This window comes from Vicugna pacos, chromosome 19 (genome assembly GCF_048564905.1).
Source record: "Vicugna pacos chromosome 19, VicPac4, whole genome shotgun sequence".
NCBI lineage: Eukaryota > Metazoa > Chordata > Mammalia > Artiodactyla > Camelidae > Vicugna > Vicugna pacos.
This window is the reverse complement of record NC_133005.1, coordinates 36,567,045-36,594,014: the sequence shown is the minus strand read 5'-3', so window position 1 is coordinate 36,594,014 and position 26,970 is coordinate 36,567,045. Positions and strand designations below refer to the sequence as shown.

Sequence of the window (26,970 nt, the reverse complement as noted above, 5' to 3'; positions counted from 1 at the left end):
ACGTCTTTTTAGAGGCAACTTCTTATGTTATTGAATCCTGCTGTCAGTGCTGGAAGGTTGGTATTATTAAACTCATTTTGTGTAGAGAAACTGAGGCTCAGAGAGGTGAAGCCACTTGTCATAGACACACAGCGTGGTGGGTGGCAGAGCCAGCAAAATGGAAACTTTGATTGCAAAATCCTGTGCGTAAAGCACTGACACATCCCAGCACCGATTGCTTCTCCAGGAAAGAGTAACTTCTCCATTGCCCTTTCCACCTGACGAAGCTCCAGGGGAGTCTGGGTAGATGCAGAGGGGGGCCCTCCCTGTTACTTTGGGAGTAGCTCTGCACTGAGTAAGGAAGACCGCATTCCCCAGTGTGGACAGCAGGTGACGATGTTGGGGAGGTTTCTCAGCCAGGGCCTGGAGGTGGGGTACAGAACAGCCCCCAGACCTTGCTGTGGGGCATGTGAAGCTGTACAGCTCCTTTAGAAGAGATCCGGCAGAACCTATCAACATGTAGAATACACATTCCTTTGACCCTGTATTGCCGCTTCTCGGAACTACCCTACAGAAACGCTCACACGTGTCCAGAGATCCACAGATATTCATTGCCGTGTCACTTGTTACAGCAAACCCTGCCAGCCACCTAAATGTCCACCAGTAGTGGCTGATTAAATAAATTGTGCTTCCACACAAAGGAAAGCTGTGCAACTGTAAGAAGGAATGGGTTGTGCTGCTATAGGAGAAAAATCTGCTGTTATGAAAAGGGGTGCAGAGCAGTGGGTATATTTTATGGGTGTGTTTAATGTGGGGACATGTATAGATTTTTTGCCTCTGGGAAGGCTGAGATGGGATGGAGAGAAACTCTTCTGGGGTATGTCCACTTGAACTCCTGGAGTTTCTTTCTTGTTCTTTTATCATTATTGTCGCGGCTACTGCTGTTGTTATTTACCATTTGCAAGCATTTCTCCTCCTCTGCTTTAAAACACATACACATGTTTTAATAGAAGATCGACCCTTTTGGGACCCTTCGACCCCTGAGTCTGGTGCTTCTCACACAAGAGGGAGTTAAATAGAGCCCCAAGCGAAGCATACTGCTTCTTTCTGGAATATTCATTTCGCTGGATTATTGGCTAATGTATTGCTTGGGGGGAGAAGGCATTCTTATGTCAAAGAATCACAAGGTCTAATGCAAAAATTGAAAGCATTTTAAAGGTAAAAGACAAGACTTTCAAAACGTGGGGGCCTCTCTGGACTGTGCCCTTAGGTGTCCAGGGGATAGAGGTGTTTTCAAGCCTAGGCCCCCTTGTTTTACAGATGGGGAGACTGAGGCCCAGAGATGGACAGGGCCTCAGCAGAGCCCACACAGCATGGAGGGCTGGGATCGAACCTGTTTCTCCTGGTTCCAGCAGAGTTGCCAGTCACACGGGCCTGGCAGTTCTGATTCACAGCATTGAGTCATTACACTGGGGCTGATAAACAATACCTTAAAAAATGGCAGGACTGTGGCAAACCCCCGCCAGTACCACGTGCGTTCTGTTTTGAGTCCTCCTAATGGTCTTATGAGCCAGGTTGTCCCCAATTTACAGATGGGGAACTGAGGTTCAGAGATACAAAGTGATTTGCCCAAGAATTTCTAGTACTTTGGAATTTCATAGCAATCCAAGTGGCTCACCCTTTTCCAAGGGTGATTTTGGAAAAACTAGATCTTAAATGTGCACATATGTATGTAAATATAGCATCATCTTGTAGTGTTAACATAGTGTATAAATAATAAGCAACTGGCTTCATTTCCTCAATAGTCTGCTTGTGTGGGCCTGGCTGGGGCTGCACATAAGGAACTTCCTCATTGGTTTTCACCGCTGCACGGTGTTCCAGACTGTTAACACACCACTGTTTATTTAATGGTGATTGCGAACAGGTGATCCAATAGCCAAAGTTGACCTTCTGAGATGCTTTTGTGGCCTGCGCGGTGATTATACATTCCTTACTTAGATACTAACCTGAAAACACATGAGAAGATTACACGTGAACATCTGGATTTCAGTTTCTTCTGGAAACCCAGGCTCCCTGGCCATGCTGGGCCGTCTCACTGTCAGGCCTGAGGGGCTGGTGGGTGGAGCTGAGTAGGGCCGCCCGGACCCGACCCTCCGACCCTCCGACCCTCCCGTTGGGCCCCTTCCTGGCCCTCCTCATTCACTGTACCTGCCTTTCCTGAAGGTAGTTGAGTTTGAGACCCCAGAGCAATCTGCCCTGGCTTGCTGGTCAGCTAGGTTGGTTCTCATGTCTCCTGAGTGAAGCTGTGCTGAGTCTGCTCGCCAGGTCTCCACGTGCACGTGGGCTCTGGGATCAGACCCTGGGAAGGGAGAATGCAGCTCCCTGTTTCCTGTCCCTTCCCTGCTATGCAAAGAAACCAGTTCATTTAACAAAGGTTTATTGAGCACCTACTCTGGGCCAGGTCAATGTTTAAAGGGCTTCCTGCTGGGGTTCCCACGGGCCTGTCCCTGTAGCTTCTTTTTCACAGGAACTACCCCCCAGCCCTGACCAGAGTAAGACCCAGAAGACCCTTGGCCTCTTAGGAGGTCAGGACTGGGAGGCCTTGGGCTGGAGGTGGATCTGTAACCCCCATCCTCTGTGCTCCATCCCTGCAGGGGATAAGGACCAGGTGTGCAAGATCAAAGATCACCTGTGGAAGCTGCTGTCCCCAGCCAGGCTGGCCACCCGGGCCCACCGGAGCAAATGGCTGGAGAGTTACCTGCTGCACCTGGAGGAGATGGGCGTGTCGGAGGAGATGCAGGCGCGGGCGCTGGTGCTGCAGCTCTGGGCCACACAGGTGGGTGCGAGCAGGTGTGGACGTGAGGTTGTGCCTGTGCTTGTGTGTGTGTGAGTCTGTGTGCACACACGTGTGTGTGTGCTGTCAGGTGTCGGGCACGCTCAGGCACACACCCAAGAGTACATATGTGTGTGCCTGCACGGGGGTGTGAATGTGCACATGTAGGTGCAATGTGTGAGTGTGCCTCTGTGAGTGTGGGTGTGGGCGTGCGCACACACACCTGGCTGTCTGCCCCAGTCCCTTGACCCTCTTAACTCTCAGTCTCATGAACAGGACCATTTATTCAATTTTTTTTTTTAATTTAGAAAAATGTCAAACTTACAGAAAAGCTGTATGAGTAGTTTAATGAACTCATATATACTTCACCTTGATTCTCCAATTTTTAGCATTTGACTACATTTGCTTTCTATCTCCTACTGTGATTATCTGATTGAACCACTTGTAAATAAGTTACAAACATCATGATTCTTTGCCCCCAAGTACTTCAACATGCCTCTCGAAGGAGCAGGGATATTCCCTTACGTGACCACGGTGCAGTGATCAAATTGCGGCCGGTTAACCCAGACACAGGGTCATTATCTAACATGCAGTCCATATTCCAGTTTTGCCAGTTGTCCCAGTAATATCCTTTATGGCTCATCTTGGTCCAGCCTCCAATCCAGGATCACACAGTGCATTTAGTCATTCTGCCTTTTCAGTTTTCTTAATATGGAACCGTTTCGGTGCCTTTCATGGTTTTTCATGACCTTAGCATTACTGAAGTGTGCAGACCAGTTATTTTGAAGACTCATTTAAAAGTTCCATTGAGTACTTACCCTGGACCTTAAAGACCCTGCTTTATGTTGGTTATGTTTTAGCGAGGGATGGGGGTGGGGCGGACATCAAGGAAACACATACAGGGTGATTTTAGATGCTGATATGCAGGATCTAAAACAGGGTCATAACTAGATAGGTCCTGGGGGGGGGTCTGTCCTAGCCAGGGTGGCCAGGGAGGCCTCTCTGAGGAGGAGATGTCTGAGCTGAGCCCTGGATAATAAGAAAGAACTAGATACAGAGACTTTGGGAAGATGTGAGGGTAGAGTATTCCAGGTAGAGGAAACAGCAGGTGCAAAGGCCCTGGGGTTGGATCACATCAGGTGTTTGGGCAACAGCAAGGAGTTGAGTGTGGCCAAGCACAGTGAGGATGGGTAGTGGGACTGAGGGAAGAGATCATGGAGGGTCTCGTGGGCCCTAGTAAGGACTTGGGTTCTTTTTCTGGGTGAGGTGAGAGCCCTGGCAGGGTTCTGAGCACAGGAGAGACAGGATCTGAGGAGCAAGGGCAGAAGCAGGGACACTAGCGAAGAGACAATGGTGGCAGGACCAGGTGGTAGTCATGGAGATGAGGAAGAAGTGGTTAGATTCTGGAAAGGAAAGGAAGACAGTGCCGGTGGCGTTGGTAATGGACCACATATTGGAATAAGAGAAAGCAGGGCTGAGGATGCTGCACCCCCAGGCCTGGCTTCTACCCTGGCCCCGGCCCCTGAGCCCCCTCCTTCTCTCGGCCCCACCTTGGCAGTGACAGTTGCATAGGCCAACATTTCTGGGTAATTCCTCTCCCATCGACTTACAACTTATTTTTAGTTTTCTCTCCAGAGCCATAAACTGTCCTTACAGGCAGAGGCTGACAAAGGCTGGGGGCTGGATTTAATCAGGATTTGGGGCCCCATTAGTGTCTAATAACATATTTATGGGCCATGACTTGGAGCTCCAAACTGTCCCCAGAATCTCTTATGGAAGTGACCTCTGTCAGCAGAACTGGATGCTGGCCTGAGGGCTTGAGTGGCAGAAAGTCTGGGGCCAGGAGAACTGGATGGGAATCGGGGACAGGATGTCCTCTGTAAGAGTGTTAACCTCTTACAGAGCCACAGTGCATTTGGGGAAACTGAGAGATCAGCATTGGTGCATTACTGTTAATCCTCTGAGGCTGAGTTGTTGGCAGCGCCCAGATTTTAGGCAGAAGGGAGACCCCAAGATCTGCAGTCTTGAGAGCAGGGCCAAGAGGCTGTGTAGCCCAGTGGTTTAGGGGACTGGCTGTGTGACCAACCTGCTTAAACTTGAATCCTGACTTTGCCAATTCCTAGCAAGTCAGTCCCTTAACTTCTCAGTGCTTCAGTTTACCCATCTGTGAAATAGAGACAGCAGGGCTTCGGTGACGCTATGGTGAGGATGAAAGGAAATGATGCATGTAAAATCCTGTAACTGTGTTCAGTAGATAACCAGAGCTCAGAAAACATACTTGACGAATACTTAGCGAGGGAGGAGAGCTCCCTGAGGCTGCCGTGGAAGGCCCATCATGGTCCTGGCTGCCCTCCCAGCTCTGAGCTGTCAGGCAGCGGGTGGCTCTGCAGACCACAGTGATGCTGGAATTGACACCGTGAACTGTGGACACAGTCAGCTCCCACGGCCCCATCCGTCAAGTCCCCTTCTTCTGTTCCTTCCCCACGTCTGGCTTGGCCTCCGCAGCCGTGGCCCCAGGAACTCCTCGGTGGTCTTGAGTGGCGGGGGGTGGGGACTGTGGGAGCTGCAGGGGCGCCAGGTCTGCAGATGGTCAGCTGGAATAGTGATCATGGTGGCACTGTGACCTGAGGGTGGAGAGCAGAAGCAGTGTTCCAAGTCAGACAGGCTTGGGTGGAATCCCAGCTCCACTGCCGACCAGTCCTGTGACCTTGAACAAGTCACTTCACTTCTCTGGGCTTCAGTTTCACCATCTGAAAAAAGGAGGCAGTAAGAATAATAGCTGTACAGAGAACTGGGTTTTCCCCTTCAGTGGTTTTATTTGGAGATAATTTTAGATTACAAAAGAGTTGCAGAGATAATACAGTTTCCAAATACCCTTCACCCAGCTTGCCCCAGTGTTAACCTCTTCCAGTACATTTGGGGAAACTAAGAAACCAGCATTGGTGCATTACTATTAATTAAGTTTCTACTTTATTCAGATTTCCCCAGTTTTTCCACTAACGTCCCTTTTCTCTTCCAGGATCCAGTCCAGGATTCCACTTTGCACTAAGGGTATTTTTAATTTCCTTAGAAAAAAATTTAATCATAAACAATGACAAGAAATGTAATCTGTATTGTCCCACCCCTCAGCTCTCCATTCCTCGAGCCTCAGGTGGGCTCTCCCAGATGGTGGCAGTGAGGGCCACCTGCGGCTCCTGGCTATTTGGCAGTCCCCGTGGAGGAGGGCGCCTCTGTCCTGTAAATTCTAGCACAAGCCCCAAGTCTGATACCCATTGGCCCAGCCCAGGTAACTTGTTCCCTCTAAGTCCATCACTGACTGAGTGACCCAGGCTGGGTCCCATGGCAACACCTGAGGTCTGGAGGGGGTGGTTCAGTCCCAGACGATCCACACGGACTTATAGTGAAGTGGAGGTAGTTCTCCCCAAGGAAAATGGGTGCTGTTACCCAAAGGCGGAAGATTGTGCAGGTGTCCCCAACTCCCATTGACTGACAGTGTGGTGCGAGGTCCACAAGGTGGCGCACGAGAGTCGCTGAGCGCGGAGTCTGGTCACAGTGAGCGCCCCCTGAAGGTCACCTGCTGCCATTCACAGAAAAGTAGAACACAGGCGCTGCTGGCTGGTGGACTTTGCGGCGGGAGGGAATAAGATTAGACCGGAAATGTCATCCTGGGTAAACTGAGGCAGGGCCTCACGGGAGAACACAGTTTCCAGGGTAGTGGATTAAAGATCTCTTACGGTTGTGTGGTCATGCACACACACAGACATGCACACTCACATCTGTGCAGATGGGTGGAAGGCTGTCTTTGTCACCTCCCTAATTTGCCACAGCTTCTCCCTGGAAGCAGAGTTAACTGAGCAGCCTCGTGTTCCACTCCTGCTTTCCAGTTAGTGAGCGGTGGCCCCAATCTGACCATCCGGGCAAGAAGAAATGGCCTTGGCATGGAGTTAGCCCAAAGCTGAATTATTTATCACCTACATGTCCCTGGCTATTTAAGTGATGGACAGCAAGTGACCTTGCTTTGTCTCAGGCAGCCCTGAGGTGCTGGAGGAAGTCTCAGCGAGAGTCCAAGGCCCCCATCTGTTCTGAAACCCCTAGGGGAGGGCTGGTGGAAGGAGGGGACCAGCTTTGAGTACCTGCTCTGTGCTCAGCCTCTGGGGCTCGCTTGTATTCCCTGAGGCTGCCCCATGTGTGAGCATGTTTTTATCCTCATTTTACCAAGAGGGAGGTTCTGAGACCCAGAAGGGGGAGTGGCTTGTCCAGAGGCACAGGACGTGGGCAGGTGAACCCAGGTCTGCCTGGTTCTGATCCTGGTTCAGGGCTCTGCCAGCCCACCTCCCAGGCTGCCTCGGAGGCCCACAGCCCAAAGAGACACAGTTCACTGGACAAACGCCACTGAGCCCCCACTATCTGCTGGGCAGTGGGGAGGGACTAGGGAGTGCTTAGTTTTCCTTTTTAGTAAAAGGTGTGCTAACGGTGCTTGCTTGATGGGAGGATTGGACAAGGGAACCTGGCACCTCCTTCGTGCTGAATTCATGGCAGCTAAAGAAAGAAAGAAAATCTATTTCACCACCATTGATGCTTTGGTGCATTTATTTACCGCCTCTCCCCCTCTCAGCTTCTGTCCCAGCGGCAACCTCAGCTTCCAGGTTCTCGAGTTTCCTTCTAGAGATGGTCTGTGTTTCTTCATATATATCCCTCTTTAAACATAGACACAATAGCAGCACAGTGAAGCCCCTGTCTTGGCTACAGTCCCCTATCAGAGTCAGCTCCTTTTTAACAGCGTCCAGTGTCATTATCCTGTGGACGGATCATCATTTATCTACTGATCTCCTATTGATAGGCATTGAGGTTGCTTCCAGTCTTTTGCTGCTACATCAGCACTGCCGTAAATATCCTTGTGCAAATGCCCTTTGGTCCATGTGCAGTTATGTCTGCAGTAGAATTTCTGGGTAAACATGACATTTAATGACTACTTAATATTCCATTATTAAGATTGGCTAGGATAGTCATTTATGGTAGACAAAAATCTTCCTCCAAATGGAGGTTAATTGGTATTCCACCCATGTCTAGAGTTCACTTAAGGACACCCCACACACATTTTAGCCACATGCTGAATCGCAGTCTTAAAATACTCAGCCAAGGTTGAAGTCTTAGAGCAAGAAATTTTATCCATTTTTCTGATTACTTAACAACTGGGACGTTTTACATCACAGGCATCACTGACCCTTGCTGCTTTGCTATATACGTACACAACACTCAGATATTTGAAAGCCAACATTCACATGTCGTATCCATTTGCTATTGTTGCATAACGAACAACCACAAAAACTCAGTGGCGTACCCCGATGAGCATTTCTTTAACTCACCTGTCGGAGGCTCTGCTGGGAATCAGCTGGTCTAGACTGGGCTCAGCTGGACAGCTCAGCTCTGCTCCGTGTGCTTCTCATCCTCCTCTTGGGACCAGCCGGCTGCCGGGCAAGTGGACACACACAAGGTCTCTTAAGACCTAGACTTAGAACTGCTGGTCAGTCAATTCTGCCTCATTCTATTGGCCAAAGCATGTCACATGGCTGAGCCCAACTCTAAGGGGCTGAGCAAATACACTCTGCCCCTTTAATGGGAGGAGGTGTGGAGTCACATGGTAACATGCACGGATACGGGGAAGGGTGGGGAATTGGAACCAAGGACTCACCCTGAGATGTTAACAGTAGCCTTAATTGAGAAGCTTTGTTCCTATTACCAGTATTTGCACTGATTAGCTTTGGAGATGACCTGTGTGACCTCAGATCAGTGATTTTGCTCAAGGTCAGGGATGCCAAGAATGGCCTTGAGGTAGGCATTGGGCTACACCAAAGCCACAAAGCGTGTTTGGGCCGCGTCCTGAGGCTGAAGAGACAGGGGTCAAGCAGGGCTGGGAGCCCAGGCCTGTGTGCATGGCACAGACCCGTCAGCTCTCACCCCAGCTTCGCCCTCCTGATGGTGTGCTGGGGGCTCCTCCTCACTGCAGGGGAACATGGGGCCTGCTGCCTTCTGGCTCCTGCTCTTCCTCCTCAAGAATCCCGAGGCCCTGGCTGCCGTCCGTGCGGAGCTCGAGCCTGTCCTCTCTCGAGCGGAGCCGCCCATGTCACAGATGACTGCCCTCCCACAGAAGGTTTTGGACAGCATGCCTGTACTTGGTGAGACACACCCTCTGAGACGTTCCCAAAGACTGGGTCATCGTGGGCCCCAAAGCCCCGCCCCCCAACATGGGCTCCCGTCGTCCAAGGTCCATCAGTCTGACCTAGAGTCCTCCTGTCTTCGTAGACCTGGCATCTCCATGCCCTGGTCTCCACTATCCAAGGCTCATGATTTCAGTGGGAGATTTTTGGTTGCAAGTGGTAGAAAGCCTAAATTAAATGGGATGAAGCAGAAAAGGGACTTTGTTTGGGGGCAGGTAACGAGAAAGTCCAGAGGGACTGGCTTCAGGCACAGGTGGATCTAAGTAGTTTAACAAGACCATCAGATCTCAGTCTCTCTCCATCCTCAGCCCCGTTTTCCACTGGGTTGGCTCTGGGCTGACCTGTTCCTGGCCCTGTGAAGGTGTGCTTCTCTGCAGTGTCCCTACCCAGAGTCCCAGGACTGTGTCCAATTGGCTCTTTTTGGGTCATTACCCATCTTGAACCCATCATGGGGTTCAGACGGTTGGGATGCTGTCATCAGCCAGTCACAGCCCAATCCAAGGTGTTGAGTGTGGAATCAACAGCTTAACCGCTCAGAGTGGGAGAGGGGGTGGTCCCCAGAAGAAAACCAGGGAACTGTTTCCAGAAGGGGAACTTATGCTGGGCAGGCAGACACAGCCAATATTTGTGGCCCTGCTCTCTCCCTAGCCTTCCCTGACATCTCCCTGGCTCCCACCATCCCTCACAGCTTCTTTTAGGGTGAGATCCAAACCCTCATGTCCAAGGTTTCTGAAGAGCATGGCAGTCACATCTCATCACTTGGCCTGCTTTGGCCTGCCTTTGTGGTGGTGGACAATTCATACACCCTCTCCGAGCCTCCCCACCTGCCTCTGTAAAGTGAGGGCTGGAGGTGGCATTCCAGTGGCTGACTCTCCCCTGCCCCTGCCCCGTGCAGACAGCGTGCTGAGTGAGAGCCTCAGGCTCACCGCTGCACCCTTCATCACCCGCGAGGTCGTGGTGGACCTGGCCTTGCCCATGGCAGATGGGCGGGAATTCTCCCTGCGACGTGGTGACCGCCTCCTCCTCTTCCCCTTCCTGAGTCCCCAGAAGGACCCGGAAATCTACACAGACCCAGAGGTAAAAGTCATACCAGAGATCATGGGGGCAAAGTCAGTGCTGGATCTGAGTGGCAGCCCACTTCTGCTCTTTGCTGTGTGACCTTGCCCAGATTTCTTCACCTCTCTGTGCCTCTGTTTCCTCACCTGTGAAGTGGTCGTTATAAGAACACCTACCTTGCTGGGTTGTCAGGAGGATGAAATGTGATCATGTAAGACATCAAAACAGCACGAGGCACACACTGAGAGCTTTGCAATTCTTCCTGATTTCACAGTGTTCTAATGTCAGCTTCTCAACACTTTTCCCTCTCTCTGGACTTCAACATGGTGCAAACTTTCACAACAGATGTAAGTGCTCCCTGTGTGCCAGGCTCTGTGCTGTGCATCCATCCATCCACCCACCCAGCCATCTATCCATTCACCCAGCCACACATTCATCCCTCCCTCCCTCCCTCCATCCATCCATGCATCCACTCACTCTTCCATCTGTCCATCCACTTGTCCATTCACCATCCTTCCCCCATCGTTCATTCAGTACCTCCTCTGTACAACAAGCCCTGCGCTCAGATAGTCTTCACATCACCACTCTACAATGCAACCAAAGGAAACTGGCATTCTCTTTTTTAAAAAAATTATTTTATTTTAAATTGCAGAGTAATATATACTTACAGAAATACGTAGACATATATATTTAAAAGTGGAGATTTGTCTTCGTTCCCCTTCCTCTCCAGTTCCACAGGTTCCCTAACAGTGGGTGGAAGTGTGTCCCTCAGATAATATTCATGCTTTTACAGACATATCCACAACACACTCATGCACATATGAATAGGCAGGTGTGTGCACAGGATCACACAATACGTGCTATTCCAAAACTTGCTTTTTTCACTCAACAACCAGTCTTAAATGTTCCTTCTGTGTCAGCATGCTCAGACCAAGCTCAGCCTTGTAAACAGCTGCCGTAATTTTTAACCAGTCCCCTATCAACTGCACTTCACCTTCTTTCCTGTTTTCCTCTCTTACAAATGCAAGTGTGATGAACATCCTTGCACATTTTTCTTTGTGCAGGCATGTTTTGAACCGAGGACCTCATGCATGCTAAGCACGTGCTCTATCACTGAGCTATACCGCCCCCTCGTGCAGGCATGTTTTGATTTTGGGGGTGGTGTCAGAAAGGGACTTCCTTCCTGTCTCAGGTATTTAAGTACAACCGATTCCTGAACCCTGACGGATCAGAGAAGAAAGACTTTTACAAGGATGGGAAGCGACTGAAGAACTACAGCATGCCGTGGGGAGCGGGGCACAACCAGTGCCTGGGCAGGGCATACGCCACCAGCAGCATCAAACAGTGAGTACCCGGAAGGGGAGCCGAGTGCCTCGTAAATTCTCTTCCCTGGGCCCATGAGCCTTGGTCCCTTAATCACAGACAGATTGAACCAGACGTTATGACATCACCCTGTCCTTCTGTCCAGCTGGTTAACCTCTGTGCCTCTGTCTCCTCCACTGTAAAGCAGGGGTACTGATCAGACGACATCCTAGGGGTGTTGGAACACATGAATTGGACCTTTCTGGGTACTTACCCCACTGCCTGGTTCACAATAGGTACTTAATAAAAGTTAGTTATCATTGTAACGACGAATACCACTATTATTAATGTGCGGGCATTATGCTGGTGAATGGACACATTACACTAACCGTTTGGCCTCGGTTTTCTCAGCAGTCAAATGGAGATCATAAGACAGCTGGTTCTGCTCTAGTGTCTCACCGGCATTCCTAAAAATCACTGCACCACGGGAAATCACACAACGAAAAGCACAGGATTGTGCAGGAGATGGGGGTGGGGCCCCACACTCAAAAACGTCATCAGTGACACACAAAAAGATACGCACCGAGGAAGGAAGATGTGGTGGTACAGGCTCACACGTGTTAAATGGAATAAATAGAAACACCTCAGTGTCACGTACAATAAATATGGCACTTTACTGTGAAAACGACCTGAAGTTTGCCGTGGAAGCGGGTGTTGGATGGAGCCGTGAGCTGCAGTGAAGTGTGGAAGGAGGGGTGTCTGAGATCGGATGCCTGCAGGGAATGGCGAGGCTCACCACCCACCCCGTGAGCTGAGATCGCTGGTGGGTAGAGTTTAGGTGTGTGCGTTTTATGAATTCCTGCTCAGCTGGGTTCAACCGAGTGTGGTTTGGTATTCTCCTAGTGTTTCTGGCAGATGAAATGATACGTGAGGAAATGTGCAATTTGCATTATGCTTCGTTCGTACCCTAGTAGATCAATGCCATTGGAATGAATTCATGTGTTCAAAGCAACTGTGGTAGCAGAATCGACTGCATTTCCTACTCCATGAAGTTTTTGGAGGGATTAAAAAGAGATGATGGATATGAAATGCTTAGCACAGGGTCTGGCATAAAGTGGTCAATGAATTAGTTAATTTGTTGTTCTTTTTGTGTTTTTTTGGTCAGGGAAGAGCTAATTAGGTTTATTTTTTTAATGGAGGTACTGGGGATTGAACCCAGGACTCCATGCATGCTGGGCATGCACTCTACCTCTGAGCTATGCCCTCCCCCCAGTTTGCTGTTTTTTTTGTCTCACTTAATCATTATGGTAACCTTCGAGGTGGTCAGTTTGTCGCTGACGCTAGAGGTCAAATCATTTGTCAAGGTCAGGCACCTGGTAAGTGGAGGTACCAGGATCCAAATCCAGGTGTGGGTACAGAACCACCCCTCCTCGTGTAAACTCATCCTCTACCATCCTGCAGCTTCAAAGCTGGAAGGGACACATCTCACCTCTTTGACCCTCTTTGACCAGACAGGGAAACCAAGGCCCCGAGGAGGAAAGAGACCTCACAAGGGCCACACGCCCTTAAGAGACGGAGCCCAGGTCTGCCCCCAGCTCTCCTTCTCAGGGCGCTGATGTTTCTTCCCTCGTCTTCCCTCTTTTCCACTCGTTCAGTAAAATTAAAGAACCCCTGCCGTGTGCTCTGTCCCACATTGGGCACCTGGGTCGCGGTGAGGCAGGTAGGACCCAGAGCAGTAGAGGACCCAGTCCAACCTTTACTAGCACAGGTGGTGGTAAGATCGCAGGTGGGCAGGAACCAGTTAACATCAGCTGGGGCCGCCACCACCTTGTCGGGCACGCCGATTACATCATCAGCAGGTTTGTGTGCTTGTTAGGACAGCTTTCCGGAAGATGGCAGCAAAGAGTGCCTGCCTGTTCTCGCGGAGTTGGTCTATTCTAACAGTTTTCCCACAGTAAGATGTCTTGAGGGAGGGGTGCCTGTTTCTGATCTCACAAAGACAGCTACGGTTTAGCGTCAGCCCTAAGGCAGAGAAGGGGTGGGATGAGTACGGTGGAAGAATCAGGAAGGGTCACCGTCCTTGTTAATCAGGAGAAGCGAGGCTCTGCTGCTGCAGCAGACAACCCCCAAGTCTCACTGGCGTGTCCAACAAAAGCTTGGCTCCCACACAGGCAGGCTGTAGGTTTTGGGGGGGGGGCTCCTCCCCTCCGAGCAGGGACTCAGGGGCTGGGCTCTTTCCACCTTCCTGGTTCATCATCTCAACGTGAGGCCCACACAGCTGCCAGGCAGCAGAGAAAGCTGGAGTCACGCACTGGCTCTGAAATGCGTTGGCATGGAACTGACACAGGACACTTCTGCCCCCAGCCCATCCGCCAGGACCAGGAGCTCATGGACTTTGGTGAGCAGGAAGCACTCGTGCTCTGCTCTCTCACCTTCCTTCTCCCACCTTTCCCGAAGTGAGAGCTGGGCTCAGACTCAGGAGGAAGCCATCGCCTTCCTGCCTGAGTCCAGATGACCACCCCCCCCAACCCTCCCAAGTCACACCTTGAACGCTGTCTCCCTGCAGATTCGTGTTCCTCGTGCTGCTGCACTTTGACCTGGAGCTGATCAGTCCGGATGTGGAGATCCCTGAGTTTGACCTCAGCAGGTACGGCTTTGGGCTGATGCAGCCAGAACACGACGTGCCCATCCGTTACCGCATCCGGCCGTGAGCTCCGGGACAGACGGGGCTCCACGGGCGCGCGCCTCCACCCAGCCCACCGCCCAGCGCCCAACTTTCTGTGCCTGTGTTGGGCCTGGGTGCAGAGCTTTGAACACCCAACAGTGCCACCATTACTCCTTCCCTGTTGTTTTTTTGGTTTTGTTTTTTTTTTCCTGGAAGGCTGTGTCTGGGGGAGGGGAAAGAAGGGAAGCTGACAGAAGGGGGACAAAGACACCCAGAGCTCTACAGACTACCTGCTGCAAAGGTTTAATTTCAAAATGAGGCTCTTTCTGCTGCCAGCGTCCCTTGCTCCTCTCAACTTCAGGATATCTGCTAAAGTGAGGGCAGACAGGGCAAAACGAGACCTCACTGCTCTGCCCTCAGCCCGCGAGGGGCCGCCGTCCAAGCCCCTGACAATGGTGTGGTTCAGGGCTTAACCCATCAAAGCAGATGCTGGCCAGGAAAAGGCCATTCAGGGCCTAGCAGGGTGTCTGTTGAAATAAACTCTGTCCCAAAATTCTTATTAAACTACCTAAAGCCAAGGAATCCCTTAGGATCTGCTTTCCTAGGTGCCCCATTCGCTAGACACTTCCTGCGTCTCTCTGATCACACTGATCCTTGAGAAGACACGGGAGGGTGTCCCGACGCTGGTGCACCCACAGTTCAGGGCGGGAGCGCCCGCCAGACGCTGGGCTCTGAGCAGCCGACTTCTCTGCACTAGAGTTTCGGGTTTCAGAGGGGATGGGTTTTCCCAGTGCTGGGACTCCAGCAGGGAATTAGCAAGACACAGTCCAGATGGGATGGCCCCCGTGAAAGGAAGCAGCCAGGGCTCCCGGGACTGGTTTAAACCAAAACAGAAAGAGGACGTATTGGCTTCCTACACTCTAGCCCAGACGCTCCTGCAGTGGACACCCTGCAGACTGCAGACCTGTTCTGTGTGGCCTACACTTACAAAAATTATGTCAGTGTTCTCTTATCACCTTTGGGAAAGTTGATTCAAAATGTCCAGCTTCTCTTGAAAACTGGAAAGATCTGTCCACACTGGGCCCATACTCCCAAGGACAACCGTGGACCAGGGCTGAGTAGCAGCTGCCTCCCTCATCCGGGGCAGTGCGCTCTGGTTCACCGGGACCTTTACTTGATCTGCTTCTCCATTCATGGTACCTCCTGTTCCCCCAAAGGCACTCATGTTTGAGAACCCTGTTCCCACTGTTAGAGGTGATATTGTAGGAGGTGGTGGGAACCTGCTAATTGATCCTCAGACCAATGGATCCTATCCTAAGTGTACCCCACCTTGATCAAAAAGATCAATGATGAAAACTTGCCCTTGCATCTGTTTTACGGGGAAAAAAAAAACAGATCAAAAGAAAAATTACCTGGAAACCTTTATATGATGCTAAGTATTACTAATATTACGTCCTGTTCATTGAGGACCCTCTAAATGCCTGTGACAGGAACAGTAGACACAGTATTTCTACTTTGTCATATTACCTCTGTGAAGAGAGGATTTATAGATGAGGAAATGGGCTCAGAGAGGTGAAGTGACTTGCCTAGGGTCACACAGCTTGTAAACTTAGAATTCTGCAAACAGACTTACTGTCAGTCGCAAATGCTAGATGGGCAGCTCTGTGCTCCATGGGCTCAAGGAGGTGGTGGAGGGGCCGTTCTGCTCAGTGTCAGGGAGCCGACAGAGCCAGAGGCACCTATAAATGGATGCATCTCATGAGACGTAGACACACATACACACACATAGCCGGGACCATGTAGCTTTGGCTGGAGGGAGGAGAGAGGACCTGAGATCTCTGAATGTTCCAGGGGCTTGTCTCTTCTTGGAGTAGCACGGGGGCTTGGGGGCTTCCCTGGCCTTCAGCCTTCAGGTGGCCCCAGGATTCCCAGACAGATGCTATGATTGGCAGGAGGCAGGATATCCCCAGGGAAACCCATCTTCACGCCTGGGTGACCCCCGCTGCTGCCTGCTTCTTAACTCTGCAGGAAATCAGGGCTGGCAGCCTCCTGTGGGAGGACAGAGCTGGTTTCCATGGCAACCCTCAGCTGCCTCATCCTGGCTTGGAAGGGAAGGAAGGAGGCCAGCAGAAATAGCTCCAGGAAGATCTCTTGTGCGTGGCTGCTACCCTGATGTGCTGGGGAAAAGCCCTCTGACTTCCCCTCCCAAATCAGAGCTGCTTTGTCACTGAGACTACAGTCTCACTGATGTTCAGAAAAGGGCCTGTTCTTTTTAAAGGTGGCACTTCCTTGGAGCCACAATCGTAAGGAAGAGACGATTCTCCCACCAGGCAGCTCCAGTTCGTACTGGAGATATTGAAGTATAGTTTGGGAGAAGCTTTAAACCCACCCTTGTTTTAATCTTTATTAATTTTCTTTTCTTTTTTCCCCTTTTAAAAAATATAAGCTATAGAGAAAGAGGGAGAGATGAGTGGGTTAGCCCCTTGGATCTGGTTACTTAGAGGAAGGTACCCAGACACCATTGTATTTCTTCATACCTGCTTTAGAATCACAAAATTGCAGAACATACATTAGAAGTCCTCATAGGTTGATCTAATGCAGTGTTTCTTTACCATTGTCATGATTATTATTTTTTGCTGTATTTTGTATTGTTGTTTATCAGACATTTTCCTTTAAACAGACTCTTTTTCAACTTAAATATGTTTAAAAAGGGAACTTTTTCCACTGCCGGTAACTGACAACATGTATCACTTGCTGCCAAAAATAGAAGGTGACTGTGAAAAATAAATCTGCTGGGGAGGGGTCCTCCATGCGGAGTCACCAAGGCTCAGAGCCTGAGATCTGTCTCTTCTCTGATACAAAATGAAACAAGTGTTTCAGTTGTGTTAAAGCCACTCCAGCACCACCCTGAGACTTTATCCTTGACAATCTCGGGTGGAAGGGGCAGGAAGAGGAGTAAGCTGCCCACCTCTTGGGTGTGCATTACACGTGGTGCAAGGGCCATCCAGGATCATCTCCTCCCATCAGTGGGTCCCGCCCACAATGAGCTGGTGACGTCCTACCTGCCCATTCTCCAGGTGGAGAAACAGGCTCTGAGAGTTGAACTGTCTTGCCCAGTGCCATTGATTTGGATGTTTATTGGTTTTTTTTTAAAGACAGTGTTTTGTGAGTAGCAGTGATTGTTCCGCCTTGCTATTTTAATAAAGAGTTCTATTTTCATAAATTGTTGAGTGGAAATGTGCTGAAATATATTAAATCATCCTTGTTTGTGGAACTGCCTCCGAGTGTGATTCGGATTGAGTCGGCTGTGTCCAGAATGGTGAGGTTAGCACCTAGGAAGGGACCACAGAGCACCTACCGTGTGCCTGGCTCTGGGACAGGGCCTTTCATAGACAGAACCAAGTCAGTCCTCCAGCCACCCTCCAAGTCATATATTGTTGTCTCCACTTTTACAGAGGAAGAAACTGAGGGTCAGAGAGTGAAGTAGCTGGTCCAGGAATGCGTGGTTAATAAGTAGTAGTCACAGGGCTCAAGTGCAAGTCTCTCTGCCTCCTGAGACTGTGTTCAGAATCTTTCTATCAACAATCCTCCTGATGGCAGAGGAGGGACTGGATGCCCATCGAGGACCTTGGGGACGAGGCTCACAACCCAAAGTAAGGCAAGCAGAGAAAGTCTCTTAAAAATTCACTGAATGTTCTCTGTCCATGCAAATGTATGCATGTGTTCTAGTACAAAAAAGAAGAGGAGAAATGAATTAGCTTTAGGAAAAATTGCAAAGTGTAAATTGGTTTTTTTTCTCTCAAATCTTTGAGTGAAAATAATGTCCTGAGGCAAATGTCCCTCACATCAGTTTCGTCATCTGTGGGGGGCCCATGGAAGCGTATTTGGTGGGATTGGATTTGACTGTGAGCGTAACACAGCAACATTTTACACATTAAAATGTTTACATTCAACACAGCAGCCATTTCTTTCTCTCTCATGCAGATACATGAGACCAGAGGTGGTGTGGCACCTCCACAGTCAGCAGACCTCTTCCTTTTGGTCCTTCCAGCATCTGTAGCCAGTGCTTTCCACCTCAGGGTCCAGTATGGCTGCTTGAGCTCCAGCCATTTTGTCCACATTCCAGCCAGCAGTAAGAAGAGAGAAGCAAAGAAGAAAAAAATCTACTGCTTCTCTCCTACTGGTCACAATTTAATTATATGACACTCCTTACTGCACAGGAGGCTGGGAGATGTAGTCTTTCTCTCCAGGAGACCAGTACATGCCCCTGGAGGGGCACTGTATCTCAGCTTGAGAAGTGCTACATTATACTTCTCCTGTTTACCAGTCATGATCTGAGCCACATGCAAGGCCAGAGGGACAACATTTGGCTTCCCTGAGCCATTGACTTTATATCAGAGGTCTGTAACTCCAGGACTTTGACCTTTCAGACTCCTATACCATAAAAGTCAACAGAAAGACTGCAGAGTTTTATTTTGCCAGGTTAAGACATTAAGGAATACATTTGTCATTTACTTCCATGGTCCATCTACAAAAGGATATTTGAATACTCCTAACACAGAAAGGTAGGTTCCAGATCAGAATTAATACAACCACTCAAAGAGTCGATATTAAATGGCCCCAAAGAGGAAACAACCCAAGTGTCTATCAACTAACTGATGAGTAGATAAACACAACATGGTATATTCACACAATGGAATACTATTTGTCAACCAAAAAGAATGAAGTACTGATATATGGTACAATATAGATGAATCCTGAAAACATATACTAGGCGAAAAAAGCCAGTCACAAAAAGCTACATATTGTATGATTCCGTTTATGTGAAAAGTCTAGAACAGGCAAATCAATAATGTTAGAAAGTAGGTTAGTGATTTCTAGGAGTTAAGGGGCAGAGGGATGGGGAGAAATAGAGTGACTACTAAAAGGTATGAGGGAGGGTGCCTGTTAGGTATTGTGCTTAAGTTCAGAGGCTCTGAGCATAGCAGACAGAAACTGAGCCTCCAGAGCCTCAAAAACAGCCTTTTACATCCTGAAAGTAAAAATCAGATCAGATACTTCCTTGCTTAAAAGCCATCAGTGCTCTTGCCATGAAATCCAAACACCTGGAGACAACCCTTGCCTACATGGTTTTTCTCTCCTCCTCTGTTTTTCTCTCCTACTCCTTCTCAGCCCACTCTTGCTCTCACACACTCCACCCTGGCCATACCTGCCATCTTCCATCTCCTTCAACCTTCCCTCCTGCCCCAGGACCTTTGCTTCTGCTCTCCCTTCTACCTTTATGGTTTGGTGATCACTCTAAGACTCATCTGCATCATCACTCTCTCAGGGAGTTCTTAAGCTGAAGTCACTTCATTATTTTCCCCACTATTCTTTTTTGGTTTTTTAGGTTTATTTATTTGTTTCTAGAGGAGGTATCAGGGATTGAACCCAGGACCTTGTGCATGCTAGGCATGCACTCTACCACTTGAGCTATACCCTCTTCCCTTTTCCCCACTGTTCTTACTCTCACATTTTCACTTATTTCCTTCATAATGAATATTAATATTAGATTATTTTTAAATGTCTGTGTTTATGTCTCCTGTTTAAATGTGAGCTCCAGGAGGGCAGGTTGGTTTCAACACTGCTGCATTCCCAGCATGCATCCTAAGCTCAGCACCCAGTAGGTTCTCAGGAAATATGTGCTAATAAGTGAATGAATGGCTTTTTTCTCATCTTGGGAGAGTTTATCCTTTATCCTGGATAATGAGGAGTCATAAAGGATTATAAGCCGGGGAGTGACATGATCAGACTTGTGCCTTTAAAGGTCAATCCTGGTTGCAGGTGGGGAGGTCGGGTTCAAGGAAGTTTAAAATTGGGGAAGGGAGATCAGAGAGGAGGCAGATGATATCAGGACAGAGTGGAAAAGGGCAATGGAGGTGAGGTAGGAGAGACATCAGTCCTTAAAGGGCAGGAGGGCTGGGTTTTAATGAAATACTATCTTAGGAGAATAGGTTAATTAGCTTATGATCTCTGTGGCTTTGCTTTCCTCCTATTGCTGACTTGTTCCTTTTCTCTCGCATCTTGGAGTCCTCAGGCTCCTCTGTGGGGAACAGATATTAGTTTACCTCTAATTGCTCTACTGGAAGCCCATGTCTCAGTCCATCCTCATCCTGTATTTAATCACTGTTTGGCCACAGACCCTGGGAGTCAATGGCTTTGGCCAAGTCCAGGCCATGAAGGGGCTCAGTGGACCACATACAGGTTTACCTATCTCCCTCTGTGGGGGACCCTCGTGTGGAGTCCACCTTTCCTCCCAGGCAGGGGTCCCAAGAGACCATAGCAGGGCTTAGCACAGAGTGTTATGTGCAGTAAACACTACAAATGTTAGGTGGTAGATGGGTGGGGATGGCTGAGTAAGTGGGTAGATTGTGGCTGGGTGGCTGGGTGAGTGGTGGGTGGATGCATGAATATTTAGGCTGCATGAGTGGGTGAAGGGATGAATAAGTAGGTAGATAGATGTATGGGTCAGTAGACCGATCAATAAATGAGTGAGTAAGTGGGTAAGTGATTGGGTATATGGTTGGATGAATAAATGAATGGACAGACAGGTGGGTGGAAAGACAGATGACTGGATAGGTAGATGGATGGATAAATGGTAGGTGGGTGAATGAGTGGGTGGAAAGATGGATAATGGGTAGAATATGTGAATGAATGGAAAGAAAGATGGATGAGTGACTGAGTGCATGGACTGATGGGTGAGTGGGTAGATAAATGGGTGTGTAGATAGTTTGGTAACTGAGTATGTGGATGGATGAATGAGTGGTTGGATTGATGAGCAAAAGATGAAAAGATGAATGGATAAATGTTTGGATTGGACAGAAAGCCAAGGAACCCACTCACCCACATACCAGGAACCTGAGCCAGGAAACCAAGGGCTTGATAAAGGTATCAGGCTAGCACAGAACAGGCACTAGACTCAAACACCTGATCACTCAAGGATCATCCAGCAGCTAATAGATCTTCTTTATGTTAGAATATTGAGACCAAGGATGAGAAAGCTAGGAAGAATTCTAAATGATGTCAGACACATGCAAAGTAGTCAGTACAGTGCTTGGTATACAGTAAGTGCTTAATCAATGTGAGCTGCTATTACTGTGGTTGTTAGTATTGTTACTAATGTTATATTAGTGTGTACTTGCTAGTGTTACATATGCTGCTAAGCTTGTCACATGCATTATCTCATTAGTCTCCCCAGCAACCCTGGGAGGTAGAGTCTATCATTAACCCCAGTTAACATGATTATGATTATTATTATTGGGTTTTATTATTATTACTGGGACAAAAGAGAAACAGGCAAGAAGACTGGAGTCCAAGCTGCTGCAAAAATCCCTGAGGCTGCTGGAACTTTATCTGGGCAAGGCCACAACATAGAGCAATTGTCCTGAGTGATGTCCGCTCAGATGTCAATTACTTCCCTTGAGCCTTTGGGTAACCCCATAACCACCCTCATAAAACAGTTATTCCTTCCCAAGGGTCCATGGGCAGAGGGAGAGGGGGTTAATTAGTCTTGCTCAGTGCCCAGAAGTGCCGGGAAATCTGACTAGAACACTCAGTGGGATTAGAAATAAGTGATAGCTGGGATTATGGAGTGCAAGGAAAAAAAAATCTGACTTCAGACGAACATGTCTCTTGCCAGCCCAGCTTAGAGGGGGATTCACTTATATTTAGATGGATGAATTAGGCTGACTTGACCTCATTCAGCCTCGGGGAAAATTCTCAACACCTCTCAGTGGGAAGTCTGCCCAGCGGGCCTGAGCAGAAGATGTTTATGACCTGGGTCCGGTACTCAGCTGCCCACTCTCTGGTTGACCATTGAGATGCTGTTCCTCTTGATGAGCATTTTAGTTTTCCCATCTGTAAAATGAGGTGGTTATACTTGAAGTCTTAATGCAGAGCTCCTTCTCTATAGATTATTCCAAGTTTTAGTACTCTTTTTTCACTGTTTCCTATAAGGACATTATAAGGAGATGGTAAACTTCTGGTTAGTGGAGAGAAAATCGTATCAGTTTGGCTCTTTGTGACACAAATGACAAAATCACAACTAAGTCTGGCTTTAGCTCACAGAAGTGGAAAATCCAAAGGCACTGCCTTCAGGCATGGCTGGATCCAGAAGCTCTGATGATGTTGTCAGGATTCAGAATCTCAGTCTCAGGGATCTATATTACCTTCTATTGGCTTTATTTCTAGATAATCTCTCTGTTTATGATGGTGGGAAATTCCAAGAAATGAAGCCCAGATGCTTTCAAATAATTTATAGTCTTTTCATCCAGAAAATAAAAATTCTAAATTGGGCACTATGCAGAGCCTGGGAAAACAGAATGGCAAGACAATTTCTTTGAACTTCCCTGGCCTTTGTATGCAAAAAACATGGACTTAAATTTATATCAAGGCCAGGCAAGTAACATAAATGAGAAAAGTGACTTGAATGAAGAACATTAGGGAGAAGTGGAAACTGTAGCAAAGTAGAGAGCATATCCTGCCTAATAGGGGCAGCTGTGACTTAAGACCAGCCACTACTCTGTGCCAGCTGTAATTACCATGTTACATAGGAAAGTGGGCCAGTGTTAATCAGCTCCTCTAATTTTTCAAGAGAAGCCAGAAATCCAGATTTTCATGTAAACTCCTCTGACGTTTAAAGATTGATTCAAACTAAAAAACAAACAAAAACTGTAACGACCCACACAACAAAATTCTGCAGATAACCAGCTCATGACCCCTGCTGTTTGGCGTAGGGGATTGCCCAGAGGACTGAACACTGCTTACATACTAGCCATTTCTTTTAAAAAGGTATATACAAATATCAGTTTAGCTGACTTGAAACTGTGAATCATCTCAGGGGGTCTCCTCATGAAAAGATTGGAGTCAGAAAGAGGGGCTGTAAGAGAACTCTTTGCCAATTTTATTTCTTATATATCTTGCTCACATCCCCACCAATAGGATTGGATACTCCTGGAGTCAAAGGTGTTATTCATAAATTTCTTAATATCCCCTCATATAAGAGGATTTATTTATTCATTCAACAACTATTTATTGAGCAGTAACTCTGTACCTGGCATTTTGCTGGGCACCATGGGAACAATGTGTCAGACACTGTTGGTTGCCTACCCAACTTTAATCTTCACTTCTTCCTTGTTAAATAAACTTCAATTTTGTAAGGGCAGTACTTGGCCTAGCCCTCTGGGGCGAATCATATTTCCTTTGGCAGTGATGGGTATAGGAGCAGCCATGTGACCCATGGTATGGAACTTGGCAGTGGGTGGAAAAAAGCATAAAAGGAGAATTATTTTTGGGCACCTCAGCCATCTCCTTCTTTCTGCCTTTGAATATGGTTTTAGAGAGACTGACGCTGGGAGTGGTGGCAGCCATTTTGTGACTAGGAGGCAACAAGCTTGAGACAAAGAGCCAATATATTGAAGAAGGCGGGGGCGAGGGGAAAACAAAACCTGGGTCCTTAATAACACAGTTGAGCTGCTGCATCAGCTCTCACACCACCCTCTTTCTGAATTTTTGTGTGAGATAACTAAATATCCTTATTCTTTAAGCCCCTGTTAGTTACGTGTTCTGTTACTCCAGATGAGCAAGAGAGACCACCTCCTGCCCTTGGGTAACCTACAATCCATCAGCTAATGAGAGCTAATAATGAGTTAGTGCTTTGTGTAAATTCCTCATAATAGTTTACATTCTTGTTTTACACAGAGAAAAATCGAGTCTCAAAGAGGTTAAACCACTTGCCTAAGGTCATTCTGCAAGTAATGGTACCAGTCATTCTGACTCCAGAACTCACTCTCTGAGCCACTAGGCAATACTGACTTCCTGAGTAAGTTTGCACTGAATTCTTTGCACTGAGTAAATAAGAATTAACAACTAGTAACGACAGAGCTGTTGCTAAAAAGTTACAGAGATTTGGCTGCACTTCTAAGATCCAGGTGTACACAGAAGTTCTTTATCTGAATCTGGAGCCAGAGCCCGAACTTTGCAAAAATTGAGTCACCTGGAATGACGAATCTGAATGACATGGAATATCTAGCACTAGCCTCGGGCTGGGGTAAGACTCTCCCCTCTCAGAGCCCTGTGGCTGTGAAATTGTCCAGCCATTCCCACATGCACATGGGACTTCTTGGCTTAAAATTCTACCATGGCTTCCCATCATTATTAAGAAAAACCTCAAACTCATTCCTTAACCTTGAGAATAAAATCCCAACAAGACTCTGCCTGGCCTGGTTCCATCCACTGCTCTAACCTCCCTTCCCAAGTTCATTTCTACCTGAGGGCTTTGGCCCCTTCTACTTCCCCTGCCTGTACTTCCTTCCTCAGAATGTCACACGGTTGTCTTCTCCTGTCCTCGGTTTCTCATCTTAGATATGTCACCTCCTCCAGGAAGGCTTCCCTGCTTGATCACTCTATCTAAACTTGCTGATGCCTTTCTCAGTCATGGTCTATCACTTCTTCTTGCTTACTTTTCTTCACAGCATTTATCACAATTAAATTATCTGGTTTATTTATTTGTTTGTTTATTAACTGCATTCCCCCTCCAGAATATAAGTCCATGAGTATAAGGACCGCCTGCTTTATTCTCACTGTGTCTTCAGTGTTCCGAATAATAGTTGGCACATAGTAGATGCTCACTAATTACTGGTTGAGAGGGTAGCATTTCCAGACTGGGAAATACTTTTGCCTTCTATTAAATTAATCGAAGGTTTCCTAACCTTGGCACTATTGACATTCAGGGCTGGAGAATTCTTTATTTTATTTTATTTTTAACACCTTTATTGTGGTATGGTTTCTGTACAGTAAACTGCACGTATTTTAGAGCTACAGTTTGATGAATTTTGATAGATGTGTACAACAATGAAACCACTACCACAATCAAGACAGTTAACGTTTCCATCACTCTCCAAGAAGTGCAATTTTCGAATTCCCAATTTATCCCTCCCCACCCCCTTTACCGCCTGGTAACCATAAGTTTGTTCTCTATGTCTGTGAGTCTGTTTCTGTTTTGTAGATAAGTTTGTTTGTGTCCCGTTTTTTAGATTCCACATATAAATGGTATCTATGGCATCTTTCTTTCTCTTTTTGGGTTACTTCACTTAAAATGATGATCTCCAGGTCCATCCATGTTACTGCAAATGGCATTATTGTATTCTTTTTTATGGCTGAGTTGTATACCATTATACACACACACACACACACACACACACATATGTACACCACATCTTTTTTATCCAGTCATCTGTTGATGGACGTGGAGAATTCTTTATCGTGGGGCTCTGACCTGTGCGTTGGAGGATGCTTAGCAGCATCCCTGGTCTCTACCAAAGAGACGATGCACCTTGGACAAGGATCATTATGGTGGAGGTGACGAAAGTGAACAGATTTAAAATGTGTAATAATATTATGGGCAACTCTATGGAAATGAATCTTTTAATTTTAGAAGTGAAAGGAAGGGCCAGAAGGGGAAGGATCTACCTTAGGGCACTGTGGCTTGTTCAGTTTGTCTCCTCCAGAACAGGGGGCCCACTGCTGTGTCCCCAGCACCTATTCACTTACCACACAGTAAATATGTACTTGAAAGAATAAATGAGTAAATATGGGGCCCAACTATGGCATCCTTAGAGGGGCCTTGCTTACCTCTCCAGGTAAATCCTTCGGTTTTATATTCATTTCTGGAAATGATTTGATCAATTCTGTCTCCCCCACTGGACAGGGAGTTCCAGGGGAGGACGTGTTCTTTACTGAACCTGGCACAGGACCTGAGAAGCTCTCAATAATCAGCTGTCCAAAGTAATGAATGAATGAACGAATCACCAGCTCACCCCTCACTCTCTCTTCCTGTCACCTTGCTTATTTTTGTTCTTAGCGGTTATCACCAACCACCACATTCGCATTTGTTTGTTGGTACATTCATTGCTCACCTCCCCCCACTGGAATCTAGAATTCAATTCTAGAATTAGATTTTAGAATCTAGAATGGAAGCTCATGAAAGAAAGGGCTATTTAAAATCGCAATCTTCTCCGCCACCCCCCGCCCTTCTATCCCTCTCCTCTGCTTCAGTATCCTCACACTGACATATCTTATCACCACCTGACATATTTGACTTTTTGGTTTTGGTCTGTTTCCAACCAGCTCCGCAAGGTCTGGACATTTGCGTTTGGTTCACAGCTGTATCTTAGACCCTTGTCGTAGTGCCTTGCCCACAGAAGGCGCTCCAGCCACGTTGTTGACCCGATGAAGGAAGGCGGGATTGAGAGGCAGGCAGTGGAGGTAGCCCAGGTGGGAAGGGCTAGACCTCTAGGCACATCTCTTTCACCCAAACCCTCAGCCCGCCCCCAGCCTCACCAGTCGGCTGGGCCGGGCAGGCAGGAGTTAAGCGGCACGCACGCTTCCGACCCGCAGGTGGCGCCGTCCCGCCTCAGTGCTCGACTCCGGGCTCTCCGAAGTGCGGGACAGAATCGTAGCGAGCGGGGAGCCGAAGCTCAGCCCCGACTTGTTGATCTCGCCCAAGCAGCCGCCACCGTTGCTGCGGGAGCAGGAGGAGAAGGAGAAGGAGGAGGTGGAACGAAACGTGCCGCCGGATCTCGGTCCTGCCACCGGCGCCCCCAGGGCCCGCCCGCGCCCCCAGGCTTGGAGAACGCGCTCCGGCCCCGCGGCGCCTGCAGCTTCAGCGCGTCGCCTGCCCGGCCGGCTTAGGCCGGGCCTGGCCCGGCCCCGGGTCCGCCGCTGCCCGCGGGCGGGGGCGCCCGGGCGGCCGCGGCGATGCGCGGTCCCTGGCCCCGGGAGGCGGCCGCCCTGGGGGTGAGTGTTGGGGCGCGCGGCGGGGGCGCAGAGGGACACAGGAAGGGAGCTCCCTTGCCGCGTTTCGGCCTGTTGGTCTATCC

At 48.4% G+C, this 26,970-nt stretch overlaps 2 protein-coding genes across 2 annotated transcripts in view; both read left to right on the top strand.

The window, feature by feature from the left end:
* The window catches only part of PTGIS (prostaglandin I2 synthase), a 35,001-nt gene extending 17,674 nt beyond the window's left edge, over positions 1–17,327 (top strand). The window contains exons 6-10 of the mRNA XM_072944370.1: positions 2,634–2,815; positions 8,820–8,988; positions 9,926–10,107; positions 11,279–11,430; positions 13,955–17,327. Coding sequence (XP_072800471.1) covers positions 2,634–2,815; positions 8,820–8,988; positions 9,926–10,107; positions 11,279–11,430; positions 13,955–14,099 — 830 coding nt within the window. The 3' untranslated portion in view covers positions 14,100–17,327. The remainder of the gene's footprint in view (positions 1–2,633; positions 2,816–8,819; positions 8,989–9,925; positions 10,108–11,278; positions 11,431–13,954) is intronic.
* An 8,795-nt stretch (positions 17,328–26,122) lies between these two features.
* The window catches only part of KCNB1 (potassium voltage-gated channel subfamily B member 1), an 87,535-nt gene continuing 86,687 nt past the window's right edge, over positions 26,123–26,970 (top strand). Inside the window, exons 1-2 of the mRNA XM_072944368.1 lie at positions 26,123–26,356; positions 26,489–26,887. The gene's annotated coding sequence lies outside the window, so the exon portion shown is untranslated. The remainder of the gene's footprint in view (positions 26,357–26,488; positions 26,888–26,970) is intronic.